Raw genomic sequence first — 18,007 nt, 5'->3', positions numbered from 1 at the left:
CCTTGTGGGGTTGGCACAGAGGGGGAAGGAGGACCCAGGCCCACCCTCTCCACCAAGTCCCAGCCCAGGACCCCGTCAGCAGCAGAGCAGAGCAGAGCAGACCACCACTTGCTGCAAATCCAGCCAAAACACACCAAGCACCTGGGGCTCAACTCACCACCCTGAGCTACTTCCGACCAGTTTCTCCCTCATCATCTGCTCCATCCCATTCCTCTAGACCAGTGGCTTCTGCTGCCATTCCCTGCTGACTGGCGATGGCATCTGGGTGCACATCTCCATCAGCACTTCCTTACTCATCACCAGTCAGCCCAGAGTGAGCAGCTCCACAAGCCTTTATAGCCGGCCTCCAGCTGGAGCATGCCCAGCAGCGCTGTGGGGGCGGGGCCTTCTCAGCCAGGAATCCAGGCTTAACCCCTGCAGGCCGAGTGTGGGGTTGATACACCCGGTCACAGTGGCTCACTAGAGGGATGCCACACTACTTAAAGGGATCTTCCCCAATTCCACTACACCACAAAGCGGCCCTACACGTGTGAGTATTGGGATCTTTGTTACCTCTGAGCACAGCAAGTACAGCAGAGTAACTTATAACAGACAGGAAACCCCCACCATCTGCCGTGGATGTTTTCCTGGGCACCACTATGAATGGTAAAATCCACTAATCCTGGTGGCCGTGGATCCTACCTCATGCAGTGAATTCCCCCGTGAGGAGTTCCCTGTGGCTTCTGAACTCATCGTGGGTCCCGGCCACTGTGGTGAGTTCTCCGTGGCTCCCAGCCTCCCTTCTACCACCACCGCCCCATGCCACGATGAGGGAGACCCACAAGTATGCAGAAACCCGAATAGCGATTCCACGAATCTCAAAGGTCTGCTCTACAAACTGCTAATTAATTCTAGCAAATTACATCCCATTTGTCACACTGACATCAGAGATGACGATTGGCCATAACTCAGAGTGGCAGAAACAGACCAGTCCAGTACATAGAAGCGAATCAGGGAGAGACCATGTGTTCATCTCTCTTTTTAAGTCTGTGGTTCTTGGAATACTTTTGTTTCAGGGGGAAACTTAATTGGGAGGGGCCAGTTTTCTCTGTTCCGTGTGGGAATTAAGTCCCAGTCAAAACTCCCAAGACAGGCAATGGGACTTTTGCCTGCAAAATGACTGCAAGCTCTGGCAGGAGTTATGTTACACTGGAGATTTTTTTTTTCCCAGGATCAAATACATGTTGGATCATATTGCCAGTGGCTTGATGCTTTGAACAGAAAGGGCTGTCAATACGCTCAGCCTCTGGGAGAAGGGAGTGAGAGGTGGGGTCAGCACTGGAAAACACAGGGCTATGAAACAGCAGTTCTTCCTTGTCGATGAGCTTTGCACAATGTTTCTGCTCTCTGAGGGTAAATGATTAATGTTTTGCACGGGGTAATGGAGATGCCAGGTGTTGGCCATGTTTCTGTTAGCTTCAGCTGTTAGGTGCAACAACAATTGTGCTAACTTTCACTTGGGCATAAGTCTATAGGCAGAGTGGTGCAGAACAGCTTCTGAACAAAGATGTGTGTCTAGCCACTGACCAGACACTGCTGCATGAGTCCCCTCTTCCCTAGGTGAAAAGGTCTATGCCCAAGAAAAGCTAGAAACCCCACAGAGGCGCATACGGGGAGTTATGACTGGCTCTGAACAAACCCCCCACATCTTTCCAGTATTCCTCAGTCAAAGGGGTGACAACCGTGAATGTGGGAGATGGTTAAAGTAGGTAAAAACCTCCCAGACTTCAGCAGGGATACCCGGCTCCCCACCCCCCAAAGGGTGAAAGAAAAGGAGAACGGGGAGTAGGAGTTGCCAGAAGAACTTAGTATCACGATAGGAGTCACCATAAATGATCGTAGTTGATTAAAAGGCATCAGGTGTAAAGCAGACAGAAAGAAATACATTTATATGCAATGTATCACCCACCTGTGGAACTCACTGCTGTAGGATGTTGGGGAGGAAAAGATCCAAGGAAGCGCTTTAAAAAAAGACAAGATGTATCTAAACATAAACATCTGCAGTGACACGAGCTAGAATAAAATGGTGAGGGAGCCATCAGTCATCATGCTTCAAGGCATAAACTCATGAACAATCAGTGTCCGTTAGAAATTTGGTACAGCGTTATTGTCCTAGGCCCCAGTTCAGGGAAGCACTTAACTTTAAGCAAGTGTTTAATTCCTACTGAAATCAATAGGATTTAAGCATATGATTTAGTGCTTTGTTGATGTGGGGGTCAGAGCCTAAGACCAGGACTCCAGAGTAGATAGACTATTGGTCAGTTCCTGGATAATAATTCCTGTGTTCCAGTTTGAAAGGTTTTCTTCTCAGACCAGATCTAAACTACACGAGAAAGTTGACCTAAGATATGCAACTCCAGCTACAAGAATAACGCAGCTGGAGACAACATATTCATCAACTTCCCTTAGTCCTTGTGACTCTGTGGAGTACCAGGTCAATAGAGATGCCATCAGCGGTTGATTTAGCAGGTCCTTACTAGACCCTCTAAATCAAACCCCAGAAGATCGATCTCTGGAGCATTGATCTTGGGGTAAGTGTAGACCTGACTAGAAAACCTAGAAAAGCTATTTTGCAGCTAATGCTAGGAAAGGGAGGGACGGACATCGCACCTTTGGACTCCTGCTGACTTCCCTTCTGGTCTTCAAGACCTGAGCTGGACAAGGGTGTTTCTCTGCCCAAGCAGCTACAACTCTAACAAGTTAGGGCCAGTTCAGCAACCTCTCCAGTTGTGTCTGATCAACCACCTAGGTGACTTCATCCCCAGTATAGGTTGGGAAGTTGTCATCAGTTTTCAGAACATGGCCCAGTGAGTATCAAACAGGCCAGGGTAATAGCTTTTTGGTCTGTCCTGTCAGACAGGAGACCTGGTATCATTTTAATTCCCTCCCGTTGAGCCTGGGATGGCAACAAACATGCTCAATCCTGAAGCTGAAGGAAAGGGTCTTGTTCTACCATGCCCTTCCTGGCTGCACTGGGACGTTCCTCCCTTAGCTCTTTGGCCAGAAGTGCATCCCCCATCTTTGCCATCTGCTGCTGTCTGTCAGAATCCATCACTGCACCAGGACATGAACCCCCCTGCTCCTGCTCTCGTCCATACCTCAATCAACCATTGGAACTGGAACTGGCCCAGTGAAATAAGGACCAGGTGGCACAACCCAGCCGGAAGGAGGGTCAGGGCAGGGCAGGGGAGTGCAACTCAAAGTGCAACAGCAAACAGGCCACTTTGACAGGGTGTAAACTTAGCTCAAGTGATCAGATTAGCTCTGTGTGTGCGAGGGGGTGGAACACTAGCCCTTTCAAGAACCCTCTGCATCTAACTAGCCAAGTGTGGCCTCCGTGGTTCTGTGCTAAAGAGGACCGTACAGATTGGGGCTTAGAGGATAAGTTTTCAGGCTGAAGCCAATATTACATAGGTCCTCTCCACTCTCCCTCATCTCTCTCTCTCACCCACCACACTCATCTTTCTTTCTCGCTCGCTCTCTCTCTCTCTCTCACGCACGCACACACACACACACCACCCGTCTTTCCCCCCCCCCCCCCCCCCCCCAACAAATATCAATTTAAACTCAACAGTGAGCTTCACGGACAGGGTCACATCATCTCAGGAGCTGGATGCACCAACCCAAAGTCCCCAGCAGAGGTCAGCAACTCTTTATCGAAAATGAACAGGGACAGTGAGAGTCCTGCTGAATCTTCCTGCTGGCATGGAGTGAATTTTCAGTTTGTGTCCTGCCCCCACCCCCCACCACCACCACCACCTGGGTTCTCTTAGGAAACGGGGGAGTTCCCTATGCAGCCAGGGGGGCTGGCTGAGATTGTTCAGACCTCAGAAGAGCAGAAACCAAAAGAAACTGCGCCCTGATGGTGAGAATTGTGCTACAATGCTGGAGAAACGTCTTTTTGGAGGGATTTATCCCCTCTGGAGGGCCTAAGGTATCTTGTTACCTGAGAAGCTGTCAGAGCCCTTCCCATCCAGCTGTAAAGAAAGGAAGGAACGGTTCTCCTTTCTGGAGATTGACATTCCGGAGATCATTCTTGCGGGGTTCAATTTAGTGGGTCTAGTAAAGACCTGCTAAATTGAGCACTGATGGTGCCCTTGTCAACTCCAGTATTCCATGGAGTTGTGAGGAGTAAAGCAGATCTGCACCTGAAGCAGCCATTATAGTGAGTTGCACTGGGCTCAGCCCGAATGCCTTACATAGCAGCTTTACTTCCTGCCATTAAATCAGGACCATGTTCCCATAGGCCAGGAGAAGGCAGCGCTTTCAATGCTTCGGTAGGAATCAGCACATTGAACCATTTCAACTCAACCGGGGCATGTCTCCACATTAGAAAATACAAAGTAACACCAAGACATACAGGCCCAGGCCATACGGCCTCGTTACAAAACAACATTAAAAGATAGTCATGCACAGGGACTGTCATTGTCAGAGGAAATTGCAAAGAGGAGCCTCCTCTTGATGTACGGACATCGGACGAGGCAGGTGACATTCTAACGTTCTTGGCAGAGATGCAGTTAAGGTGTGGGACAACATGCCAATTTCATGTTCCGATGGGCCCAATCTACTTTGTTTGGGTCTCAAACCAATCTCAATCTTCCCAAACATTCAGAAGGGTGGTCGGACTCAGGGTGCCAAGGCCCATCTTGGCACTGAAGGCCTAGTGGAAGTAAGGGGGAGCTAAGCGGTCCTTTGTCTTTGTTTTCTGTGGGGTTCACTTTTGTAGCTGGCGAGTGGGTTATGCCCATCCATCTCCCTTACTATTACCCCATGAAGATGTCTGAGTTTAGCCCCCTCCTCCCCACACCATTAGATGCCTCCAAGTTAAATTGTTTACATTATAAGTTATTCTTAATTATTAGAGATCGTCCTAACCCCAAACTTAGACTACAAAGGCACCCAAACTTTGGAACTGCTTAAACTCCAAATTCCAGTCTTGGGGTACATCTACACTGTGCAGCTATTTCGGGATACTGGAGGTATCCCAAAATAGCTACCCTGCGTCTAAAAAAGACACCCATCATTTCAAAATATTATTCGAAATAACAGGCACGCTATTTCGCCATCCCTGTAAGCCTCATTGCACGAGGGTTATGGGATGGCTCGGAATAGCGCATTTTTGCGAAATTTGGTGCTGTGTAGACGCACCAAATTTCAAATTCCAAAATAGAATCTAAATAAGATACGCAATTTGCGGAGTGCAAATTGCGTATCTTATTTCGAGTTTAGGGTGCTGTGTAGACACACCCTTAGAGACACCTTCAAGATAGCTACATTTCACCTGTACAGCACTTTGCAAGGATCAAGAATCTACTTACATGGGAGCGAATATCCCCTAGGACACATTTTTATCAACTATAAGGCAGCAAATAAGGTTCATTTATCAAAAAGTCAGTAATAGATGAGTCTGACTTTCTAAAGATACGAAGGAAAATAGGTCAGGAGACACACACAGATGTGTGTGTCAGGGTCCATTACTCATAGCCAGCATGGTTTGAGTCTCCTTGACACTGAAGCATGACTCTAATGTACTTTTTTAGCAGCAGGTTCATATATTGAACTGTACGTGGTGAACCTTGCAGAGTCAGGGCCTGGAAAAAAAATATCCATTTATAAGTAGGTCACATCCTGTCTGCACGGAGAGTTGCTTGTTATCCAGCTTTCCCTTGTTCTGGAAGGTTCTCCCAAGGGCAGATAACTTCCTTCACGGAGTCCTTACAAGCCGGGGGGCAGTCCTCCTCCGCTTCCTCAGAGTCTATTGGGTAGATCCTGCTCTCTGGAGGAATGTCCACTTTTATCTGGAAGAAGCTGTGTTGCAAAATGGAAACTTGTCACATACCAGACACTTTCTGAAGGGCTTCCTGACGACAACCAACACTCAGCTCGGAGTTTGGCTTTGAGTTTTGCTATTTCCCAAAGCCTACGTCAGGACCACAAGCCCGTGTGGCTTGGAGAGCAGAGAACATGCATACCACCCCCATCTGAAGCAAAATTGCAGAGTGCCAAGGGAATGAAGAGGTCTTACATTTTGTGGGCCTGGTTTGTTTTTGGTTTTTTTTTTCACTTTAGACTCAGTTACCTGGTCAGGAGCAGAAATGGACCCAAAGGTCGGGGCAGGGAGGTTTCCCATCTGGAATAATTTCAGGCGGATGGAGAAACCGGGGTAGGGCTTGGGTGCAAGATTGATGGACTCTCCAAGCTCTTGGGTCATAGGCAGGTGTTGTACAGTTTTGCCCCCAAATGGTGGAATCCTTGAGATCACCTCACAAGGCTCCCACCATCTGGTTATCTGTTCTTCCACCATCCTCTGAACCAGACCTGGGGAAAGACTCCTTCTGGCACTGGAACCAAAACCATAGGGGAGTGTTTGGAAATTCAACAGGATCCGAGAAGTAAGATTGGGGGGCCTACTTCCTAGACTGCTCTGACATTGCCCATTCATGTCCTCGGGGGGCAATAACCGGGGCAGGATCTTTCCAGCAATGCTGCCACCCTCTTTGCCTATTGTCCACGTGGCCATTCAGCACAGGAACAAAGTGCTCACACCAGAGGCGCCAACAGAATTGCTGGATTCTGGGGCAAGGAGGTGACGCCCCGGCTCCGTACTCTCTAGAAGGGGAGGGGCCTACGGTGGGAGGGGCCCAGAACTCTAGGTCTGCTGGAGGGGCCTACGGTGGGATGCCCAGACCATGCCCTGCCCCCACCCCAACTAGTCCTTAGCAATGCCCTGAAGCCCTGGGACTTTTTGAATCAACAGGCCCCAGGGCAGTGGCTCCCCTTGTCCCCTCCCCCACTGTCAGCAGGCCTGGCTCACACCACCGAAGCAGCATCTGAAGACCGGCTGTGACTGGAGACAGGCAGCACGGAAACCAAACAAGCTCTCTCCTGGGTTGCGGTTTTCAGTGAGACTGTAAAAAAAATCCCTCTGTGGGCCTGAGCCCCCTCTTCCTGCAGGAAAATGCATGAGCTCAGGGAGACCTGACTGAGATCAGAGGAGCGGGAAGGATACCTTCTCTGCGGAGGCGGGGTGTGTGTCTATCAGTAGCATCTATCCCCCCACATCCAGCCACATGGCTCTATCAGACTTACGTATTTCCCATCACCATAATATTTGTGCTCCTCACAAGCTTTAATGTTTTGCTCTGCTGGAAGCTGCTAACGGCTGCCACCAATCACAGGTCTGGGGGAAGTCTAAGCACCTTTCATCTCCCAGTAGACGACTACACGAATAACCAATAAGCCTGGCTTATTGTATCAGAGGCAGCAAGGGTGTGGGGAGGAAGCAGGAGTCGGTGCCCATGGGGAGCTGGCTTTAAGCTGGCTCCCCACAAGCACCAGATTCACCTGCCCCCACCACGCTGCTGCCTCGGATGGAGAGGCATCAGTGAGGAGGGTGAGGGGGCAGGCGAGAGCCATTATGTGCGGGCTTTTAAGCCAACCCTCCACACATGCTGGCTCTACAGACCTGCCTTCCCCCCCGCCTTGCTGCCTCTCACAGAGGCAACAGGGGAGGGTGCAGGCAGGAGCCGGTGCTGGGGGCAGCCAGCTTAAAAGCCAGTTCCCCGCAGCACTGGCTCCGCAGTGCCACCTGCCCCTCCCCTCTGCGCTGCTGCCTTTCAAAAGCAGCAGCACCGTGGGAGGACAGGGGGCGGGGAGGGGAGTCTGATGTGAAGCTGCCTCTGTCCACAATGGGCCCAGGCTCACCGCAGACAGAGGCTGCTCCTCAACAGCAGCCCATGGGGAGTGCGAGCTTTTTAAACCATCTCCCCTCAAGGACCGGCTCTGATTGCCACCCCACATTGCTGCCCCTGATAGAGAGGCAGCGTGGGGTGGCAGGAGGCTCCCTGGGAGTGCTGCTGGGAGTGCACTGGCCGCCGGCCCACCCCCCGGGACTACCGAATAGTCACGTAACCGCTAAAAGTTGATGCGGTTCCACGACTATTCAATGGCACGCTATCTAACATCCCTATCTTCCGGATAAATGAAAGAGAAATTAAGGGCCCTTTTTGCTCCCTGATATCTGAAACAATAGAAGCCCCCACACCAGGCCCAGGCCATCAAGGCAAGGAGTTTCCCTGGGGACTGCAAACACAGGGGCGGGAGCTATGACTGGGTGGCAGCTGTGTGGGGGTGAAAAGAACCAGAAAGCCAGGAGACTGTGAGAGAAGCAGTCGTGAGGGCAGCCTGAGGAGAGAGCAGAGACAGAGCTGTGTGGGACACGGGACTGGCTGGAGAGGCAGGCTTGAAAACTGAGGGCCAGGAAACTGTTTGTTTCGACGGTGTCCAGGCAAACAGGGCTGAGTCCATGTTCTTTGTACATAAACAGGATTGCTCCCAAACAAAATACCCGACAATCAATCTCTTTTGGAGAAGGCTTCAAACTAAGCAGCTTTGAGACCAGCCAGGCAAAGTCATGGCGGTCCTCACTAAAATTTGCCCTGGAAGGCCTTCTCACATGACAGAGGGAAGCCAGGCCATACCTGGAGTGTGGTTCTGCACCATATTCCATGTTCAACACCTAAGGCAGGGGACAGACCTAGGCCCATGGGACAGAAGCCAAGTCACTGCTAGAGGCAGAGACTCACTCGCCAATACCTCCCTCACATACACACACACCACACACACATACACACTGGGCCTCCCCTGAGTGGTAATTCTTTCAAAAAGGTTGGGGAGCGGGGGTCCAATGTTCCCTCTAATTTTTTCCATCCTTCTGCAGAATAAATTTTGTTAGGTGCATCAAAGCATACGTGGATGTGCACTACCACAAGAAACACATGCTGGTTGGTGGTTGTGGGCCCGTTGTGAATCAGATGGGCGGCACCGGAATCTCTCCTGGATGGCCACCCAAGCACTCAGATTTCAGGGAACACGGGGAGAGAAGGGCCCCATTTTAGATTTGTCCTCAGGCCCCTTCAAAAACCGCCATGTGGCCCTGTCGGGGGGGGAGACCCGGCACGCAGCAGGGTGACAGCGGGATTCATAGGGGCACCATAGCCCACGTAGTGCGGAACAGTGAAAGCAAGCAACATGGCAGAGCTAGCGGAGCTAGAGGCCATGCCACTGGCTTACCTGAGGGGCTGCTTCCCTGCAGCGCTTGCTGGGAATCCAAATGGCACCAGAAGAAGGCGTCAGGGCCTGCAGAGGTGACTCCATTGGAGCTTCCCACAGCAGCAAGCAGTGGCAAAAATGCTGCTCTGCAGCCTCCCCATCCCAAGGCTGACAGGGGAACTGCAGCGGCTCTGTTAGCTATTAGCTAAGGCGTGTTTACAGGCTGGTTCCTAGCATGTCTCTCCACACCCACACCCACACCCACACTCACACCCACGCTTCCTGCTGGCCCAAGATGAGCAGTTTGGTTTTACACTCAAAGGCTGCGTCTAGACTGGCAAGATTTTGCGGAAATACTTTTAACGGAAAAGTTTTTCCGTTAAAAGTATTTCTGCAAAAGAGCGTCTAGATTGGCACGGATGCTTTTGCGCAAAATCATCCGTGCCAATCTAGACGCGCTTTTGCGGAAGAAAGCCCCAATGGCCATTTTAGCCATCGGGCTTTCTTGCGCAAAAATTGAAGGTGCCTGTCTACACTGGCCCTCTTGCACAAGTATTCTTGCTCAAGAGGGCTTATCCCTGAGCGGGAGCGTGAAAGTATTTGCGCAAGAAGCACTGATTTTCTACATTACAAAGTCAGTGCTCTTGCGCAAATTCAAGCGGCCAGTATAGACAGATGGCCAGTTTCTGCGCAAAAGCGGCTGCTTTTATGCAAAATCTTGCCAGTCTAGACGCACCCAAAGGGCTCTGGGGAATGGGCAGGTGGAAAGGAGGAGGCGCTAGCTAGCTGGGAGCAGGAGTGAAGCTGAGTTAGGCTGGGCCTGGCTATAGAAACTAAGTAAAAGCTGGGGGCTTAGGAAATGCTGGGAAGGAATTCTGGCCTTCCTCCCCTCGCTGAGCTTGGGGGTCTGCCCCCCAGAGCTCACCAGCACAGCCACCGAGCCCGAGACACATCTCTTCTGGCAATCCTGCGCCGCAAGAGCCTGCCTCAGAGGCTGGTGGGGTTGGCAGATTTTTTCCCTTCACCTGTCTCCTCATTTGAAAATTCTGACACATTTTGGAGCAAAGCCTAAGGACTTTTCAGGAGCTGTAGCCAGCTTGGCAAGCCCCTCTGACTTCTCTGGGCTTTTCTGCTGGTTGGCGAGAGCTAGCGGGTTCCTTCTCAGATGCATTTGAGGAAGTGAGCTCCACCCCACAAAAGCGCATGGCCTAATAAACGTGAGAGTCTTGCAGGCGCCGCAGGACTGCGCATTGGTTTTGCGGAAACAGACCAACACGGCCACCCCTCTGAACCTTGGTTCATTCTCAGATGCTCTGGCCCTGTGCTGAGGGGAATGGAGAGGGGTGGGTGGGGTGGTAAGCCACCTTTGCACTCCCCAGGCTCTCAGACTCAGCCTGTCCCTGAGTGTAAGTTAGAGCCATCTCAGGGCTGCGCTCATATATACCCGACTTCTCGCGGTCCCCTATTCTCGAAGACACTGGGAGCACTGGAAATACCCTTCAGGCCTGACCCACTCAGGGGCTTTCAGGGGGGTGGGTCTGTCCCCTGGGAGGACTTTTCGTGCAACCAACGTATCACTAGGCCAAGCCCTTCCACATCCAGGCTGGCTATCTTTAATGACCGAGCTGAGTTCCTCCACACACCCAAGGTCAGGGACAGCCAGTAATGTAGGCAAGGAAAGGCACAGCCTTCCCAAAATTGCCCACATGCCCCGCTTCCTAGCCACCGGGGACGGCTGAGGCCGGGCCAAGGCCATAGCACGGCAACCTCAGCCCTCCAGTTGGCCAGGAAGGACCAGGCTGGGGTGTGCGGGGCTTGGGTCCAGGGGCAAGACCTTGGGTGGAAGGGGCGGGGCTGGGGCTTGCCCTCTCCAGCTGGGGCCTTCACCTGCCACCCACATCTCAGGTAGACTTACTTGGTCACTGTTTTGGACTTCTGCTGCAACTGTTGCTCCAGGTCATCGAGTGGCTGAACCTTTCCGTGGGTTACAGCCGGGCACTTTGGCGAGAGAGTGGCAAACACCGGCGAGTTTAAACATCCCCGTTTCAAGAACCTGCTGAAGGACAAGGTCATCCGGGATTTGGGAGGTGCCTTGGCTTCCCCGTTCTCCGGCAGCTGGCTGCTGCAAGTGCCCGATTCCGAATCCATGGAGATCTCCGTGCTCTCGGCGATAGAAGGAAAGGGGTTCGAGTTGGACCCGTTGGCTTCCCACTTCCTCTCCAAGCAGGGCGTACTGTCCAGGGCGAGGCTAATGGGGGAAGGGCAGACAGTGCTGTTTGGCAGGGTGATGTGCCTAGGGGACTGGGCAGGAAGGTTGTTTGGGAGCTGGCAGGAGGGGGGCGGAGTTGACGGAGATGAAGGAACAGAGGTGCCGGTGTACACAGCCAGGTGAGGGATGGGAGCAGTGAACTGACACAGCTGCAGAGAAGAAAAAGAGAGAGTTTAGAGCCGGAAAAGCAGCCTGCTCGCCACGGGATACACAACATCAAGCCCCCACAGTCTCCCTCTAGCTACCAACTGGAAATAATTCCCCCCTGAGAAGACAAGTGGGAGTTTACGAACATGTTGGGGGCCATATAGTTTCCTGGTGCCAGGGATTACAGCAATGAGGGGCAGGTAAGTCTCTAGGTAAGTAGATAGGTTAACTGTGTGTAACAGACTTTGTGTGATGGCGCCCTCTAGTGACTGTCCCTGAGATAGGCAAAGGGACCTACTACTGCTAGCTGCTGGAAGAGCTCTTAATTGGCTCAAATGACAGAGGCTTGTGTTCTTCCATCCTTGGAGGCTGTACACAGTAATGGGGGGACAACAGCTTCTGCAGACCCCCAAGCAAGGCGGGGCCCAGAAGAGGCAGGGCCCGGGCAGCCAGCCCTCGGTGCGGCGCAGATCATAAGACAGCGCCCCCCCGCCAGCCCTCAGCCGCGTGAACCTCTCTGGCTGGCTGGCACTGAATTACCCCGGGGCGCACAGACTGTGCCACAGAACTGCAGAGGATTCTTACACAACCCCCGTGTTAGCACACTCCAGAAAGAGCAAGAGCAAGTGAATCACGTTAACAGTTTATGGCCCTACATGGAAGGCCTTTGACATGGCCAAGGGTGGAGAGGAAAAATACTCCAGGGGCAGAGAAACCTACTCGACCCTGGATGTGTCCTCTCATGAAAGCAGGCTGCTGGGGTTGGGACTAATGCACTGTCTGCTGGTCCAGGCTGCTGTCTGATCTTACAGCACTCGGCTTAGTAGGGAGCACGTGAGGAGACCCAGTCCTCTCGAGCTACCCAGGGCACCCCTAACAGAGGAGCATGGAGCCCACAGGGAAGACAGGGAATCGAGAAAGGGAGCAGCTGGAGGGCAGAGCAAAGCAAAGGAAAAACACAGAGGACAAAAGGGAGAGGCAGGCCAGCAAATGACAAGAAAGGGAAGGAACTCAGGAGAAACAGGACGGGAGAAGGACAGAACAAACAAGTGATGGAGGCAGCTGGGTGAACACATCAGCGTCGGTCGACCAAACCCATGCTGGAAACTGCTTCCACAGGAATAGCCCAAACTTATTGCAACCCCAGTGCACCCTGGACACAGGTCAAAGCCTATTTCACAGGCCGTTAGTAATGATCAGAACCAAAATCCCACCAAGAACACCCCCAACATGGTGGAAGGCCTGAATCCAGGTCCAGACTTTGCAGCTTGAACTCACCTCTAACAAGATGGTTCTGGACTGCAAGTATCAGATCCACATGTGGATCCAAAATGCTGAGCTGGGGGATGTGCCTTGAGATCGCCTTCTTACTGCACCTTAAGGCAGCTAACTTAACTCTGATCCATCACTTTTCACCCCCAGGATCACAAAGGGCATTGTGAAAGCAAGCGAGCAGTATTCCCTCTAATTTTTTCCCATACGTGTGTGGAATCAATTTTGTTAAGTGCACCAAATCATGCGTGGATGTGCACCACCAGTAGAAACACATGCTGCTCTGCTAATCAGCTGGGCAGCACTTGAATCTCTTCTAGGTGGCTGCCTATGCATTTAGCTTACAGGGAACACTGGGAGTGTCATTCTCTCCTTTATAGAGCTGGGTAAAACAGGGCATAGAGATGGGACTTGAACCCACAATTTCCTGACTCCCAGTTGCAGACCCTACCCCTGGCCTAATCCCCTGGGCCTTGGTAGGGATGTTAATACAAGTTGATTGTATCCTGTTGCCTTTGCTTGGCCTGTCAGCTCAGCCACCCAGCAGGGCCGCCAGCTATTCTTCACTGCAAACTGACTTTTCTACAAGGCTTACAACATGGTGTTATTTTCAAAGCAGCCTCCCCCAAAGCACTGTGCATTCAGGATAGGACAATCCCCACCTGCCTGCCTCTGGATCAAAGAGCCAGAGGGAACCCAGCTGCAGTTTTGTTCTGGCTTGTTGCCTGTGCTGGGCTTCCACACAATACGATGAACTACTTTTATTATGTTTCTTTATGTTTGTAATATAAGGAAGAGCGGGCGGGAGAGAATAGGGAATGAACAGCCTTGAAGAACAAAGGACAGAAGAGCTCAAAAAAAAAAAAGACAATTCCCTGACAGTTCTCTATCACAAACTTGATTGTCATGAGGACCCCTAACTCATGGCACTGTGAGATGTGAGGGATTCTACTCTTGCATTCATGCCTGAGGACTTGATGGGATGCTTTGAGGGTTTGCTGTCCCTTCCATGACCTCTCTTCTTCTGGCTTAGACTTCGGGGATCTCTGAACTTGTTGCTTTGAGCTGCAATGAGCAAAACGAGTGCTATCCTAGCAAACCAGATTCTTCCATCCTCTGAACGCCTTCCCCTTAGCCCTGAAGACTGCAGATCTGCAAGGGGAAGGAGGCACTGAAGGTTTCATCTCTTCTTTCTTTCCCTTTCTTGCTGACGTGGCCAGTTGTGAGCATAGCTGGGACTGCCCAGAACAGTGTTTCTCAACCTTTTTTTATGAAGTATCCACTTTAAAAAAAAATTATAATTATAAGTACCCCCAGTACCTACCATTTTTTTTTCCACATTGCAACACGTTTGTTTAAACGACTTAATTGTAGCCAGGTGGGCAACAAAATGTTTGGGGTGTAAAAAAATACAAAAATAATAAAGCACTGTAAAACTTAAAACAAAAATTCAGTTTTCTCTAAATTTCAGTTGTGTTGATGCATCCCTCCATGTCTCCTCTCAAGTACCCTTAGGGGTACGTGTACCACTGGTTGAGAAACACTGGCCCAGAACAGCCTGCGGCTGAGCAATGCTTAGGTAGAAACGAGAACGAAGGGCAGATTCATTTCAAGCCACAGTACAGGTCTTAGGGAAGCAGGGGTGTTCATAGAATCACCGCAGCAACAGAGTTCTGAGAGTGTAAGTCTGTCTCCAGGTGCTAGCAGGGAGACTGCACAGGTTGGATGAAGGGTGGCAGCTCGCCATTGGCCTTTGGGAATTGATTGCTCTCAAGAGAGTTGGATCTCTCAGGAACCATGTAAAATGATGCACTAAAAGGGGAAACAAGGGGACACCAGAGACCTGACCAAGCATCTACTGAAGTCACTGGAAAGATTCCTAGAGGCTTCAGTGATGGTTGGATTGGGCTATGGTTACCAGGCAAATTACTGTAAGGGAGGTCATCTTAACCTCAAGAGAGGTAAGTGGTTAGCTAGGAGTTCTGGGAGACTACAAGGCTCTGTTACTGCTAGTTACAACTAGGTAGCAAACCTAGTAACAACCTGGTTAGCCCCCGAATCAGTTACAACATGGTTAAAGCATGTAGTGAGGGCAGGAGTTTGGTTATGGAGGGCATAACCAGGCTAAAACCTGACTTGAAGGTGTATATATAATGGATGCCATCCTGGCCACCTCTCCAGAACAAGCACAAGCACAAGCTGTCTGGCTGGGCCTGTTACAGTCTCCTGCTCTCTGAGGGAGACCTAGGACATACCCTCATACAAGCTCATGAGAATAACTGACCTTAGATGATCCATTTCTGGCTTCTCCAAGACTTGGTTTTGTCATAAGGTTCTAAACGAGTCCCTACCAGCAGAAATAAAAATATGCTCAACTGTTTAAACAAAAATGTTAAAAGCAGCACCACCAAAAAAAAAAAAAACCACACACATTACAACAAGACAAACACAATGGTCTCTTCCATTTTCTACATGCACTTTTATTAGACAGATGAGAAAAGCAAATAAAGCATGGAAAGGATGACAACACAATGACAGATAAACACAATTGTCTCTTCCATTTTCTACATGCACTTTCATTAGACAGATGAGAAAAGCAAATAAAACATGGAAAGGATGGATTAAAAATCAACTAGAATTCAATTAATGGAAACAAACTATTTCTTGGCAGCTATGGAGTGAAACTGAATTCATAGCATGCTGTGTGGGATGGTCAATAAAAAGGCTTCCGCAGAGAAGATGAACAGCAAGGAGTGACATGAGTAGAGCCCTTGTGTGGATACAAAATTGGTATCTGCAAAAATGATCTGTGGATATCCACATCACATTGGTGGATGCAGATGCCTGTGATTATAAAATGGATATTTGCAAATTTGCAGGGTTCTAGATACAAAATTGGTATCTACATCTGCAAAAAGGAGCTGCAGCTATCCACATCTATGGATGCAGGTACCAGTGGATATAAAAGCAGGTATCTGCGGGTTGGCAGGGCTTTAGCTATGAGGTGTCCGATCACACTGACCTATTTGAATGCAGCCAGCTCTACAAATGGAATGTAGCCTGAGAGCAGGCATCTAAAGTGAGCCTATTTCTAAGAGCGTTGGTATTTGGTCATGACCGTCCCAGCCGTGGGCAGATGTTTCACACTCATGGGACCCAACCTGCACTGCATCATAGGTGTGACTGCAGCACATCCCGGCGGAGCTCGGATCTAGCTAGCGCGCATAACAAAACCGCGAAGCTACAGCAGCACGAGCTGGCCACGCCCATCGAGGATGCTGGGTACACACGCCAGCCGCTAGACCAAGCTTCTGCTCCTATTGCTGTAGCTTCACTGCTGCTGTCGTTGGCGCTAGCCACACCAAAGCTAGCGGGTCTCCCCAGGCTGCAGTTACACGGCTGGTTGCAGTGTATAAACCATGACGGCAGGACAGTGTTGGGACTCAGCTAAATCCTGAGGAAACCCATCAATGGCGATGAGAATGAAAATCGTGTCATTAACCCAATCGAATGTAGAATCAGAGACTGGAACCTCTTTGATGATTTGTGTTAGGACAGCACCTGGGAGCCCCCGACCTTGATCAGGGTCCCTTTGCCCGTGGTGCTGTACATCCAGAGAGATTCTAGCGTTCATCCAGTCCCTGGTTTCACTTAGCCGCTTGTAAGTTTACGGGAGATTCCAAACAGCCTCGGATTGAACCAGCTAACTGCTCAGTGCCCTCATAGCCATTTAAGTTGAGGGTAGCTGACAATGCCCAGCACCTTACAGGATTGGGCCTGCCAAGTGTTGGATGAACTAAGTGCCTGCTCCAGTTCCCACTGAAGGCGATGGGGATTTTGCCGTTGACCTCATCCTTCTGCCTCCTGAACAGCAGCCAAGCACCACTGCAGCCTCCATGTGTCCCTGCTCTCTCCTATTGCCACGTGGGTGTGAGATAGAGCTGACCAGCTGCACAGGCCAGGGCTTGGGATACTAGGGAATGCTCACCCCGCATACCTGCCAGCACCAAGAGATGATGGACCTTCTTGTGCTCCCCCATGGGTGGTGTGTGCTTTGCCAATGGGGAAGGGGCAATGGCCATGAGGCCTCATGATTGAAAAGGACTCAGGCCCCTTTAAATCACCGCCAGAGCACTGCACAGAGCGCTCCAGGCAGTTCTAAGGGCGGCACTCCGCAGTCCAGGTGGCACGGAGTGCTGGGTGCCCTGGCCTCATACCTTTTACCCAAAGCCACGCCCCTTCTGGAGCCTGGAGCCACACCCCCTTCCTTGCCCAGGTGCCTAGTGAGGCTGTTGGCTCCCTTGGGTGGTATGGCTCTGTACCGTCCCTAATCCCACGACTGTGGGTACAAGCTTAGGGTGACCATATTTGAACTTTCCAAAAAAAGAGGACATTTCTGAGAGGGAGTGTATCGGTATCAGTATCTACCAGCTCACATTGTATTAATGTGTTATATATGGCTATGTCTACACTATAGCCTCTTGCACAAAAACATATGCAAACGAGGTGAAGCGTGGACTATTGCCGTGCCTCATTTGCATAATTAATGAGGCTCTGTTTCTGTGCAAGAAGCTTTTGCGCAAAACCCCCCTCTCGTGCAAGAGCCATTCTTCCTGAAAAAAAATGCAGAAGAACGGCTCCTGCGCAGGAGGGGGATTTTGCGCAAAAACGGAGTCTCATTAATTATGGAAATGAGGCACAGCAATATTCCACGCTTCGCTTCATTTGCATATTCTTGCGCAAAATGGGCGCAGTGTAGATACAACATGAGTTGGTAGATACTGATACCGCTACGCTCCCTCTCAGCAGTGCCCTCTTTTTGAAAGTTCAAATACGGTCCCCCTTTACAAGCTCCATCTGACCCAGAGGGTGAGGACAGAAGAAGGAGCTGTGTGGTGGGCTGCTCTGTGCATCCCAACGAATCACTCCCTGAGTTCTCTGGGCCGAGGGTAGGGAGGTAAAAGGCAGAGGGATGCAGGTGGAGTTTGGATCCCGGGCTGGGTTTGGGGCACTTAGAAAACACCCTTCCCCTGACTTGTCCAACGAGCCCACTGAATGGAGAAAAGTCCGGGGGCGACTAAGCACAGGGACCCACGATGCGATAGGGACAGAGCCAGTTGTCAGACTCCGAGCAGCATTTCACATCTGCTGCTCTAGATGCCATGGCAACGGGCAGGAAGAAAAGGCTCTGGAAAGGTAAAGCAGCACTGACACCTGCAGGAGGGGGGC

The 18,007-nt window shown here is 50.9% G+C and overlaps 1 protein-coding gene across 1 annotated transcript in view; it reads right to left on the bottom strand.

Moving 5' to 3' along the window:
- Window positions 1-4,317: 4,317 nt before the first annotated feature.
- Window positions 4,318-18,007, bottom strand: part of RGS9 (regulator of G protein signaling 9) — a 77,399-nt gene continuing 63,709 nt past the window's right edge. The window contains exons 18-19 of the mRNA XM_075903962.2: window positions 11,006-11,508; window positions 4,318-5,847 (exon numbers count right to left, since the gene is read on the bottom strand). Coding sequence (XP_075760077.2) covers window positions 5,691-5,847; window positions 11,006-11,508 — 660 coding nt within the window. The 3' untranslated portion in view covers window positions 4,318-5,690. The remainder of the gene's footprint in view (window positions 5,848-11,005; window positions 11,509-18,007) is intronic.

This window comes from Pelodiscus sinensis, chromosome 20 (genome assembly GCF_052426305.1).
Source record: "Pelodiscus sinensis isolate ZL-2025 chromosome 20, ASM5242630v1, whole genome shotgun sequence".
NCBI lineage: Eukaryota > Metazoa > Chordata > Testudines > Trionychidae > Pelodiscus > Pelodiscus sinensis.
The sequence above is the reverse complement of the archived record's forward strand: the minus strand, read 5'-3'. Positions and strand labels throughout refer to the sequence as shown.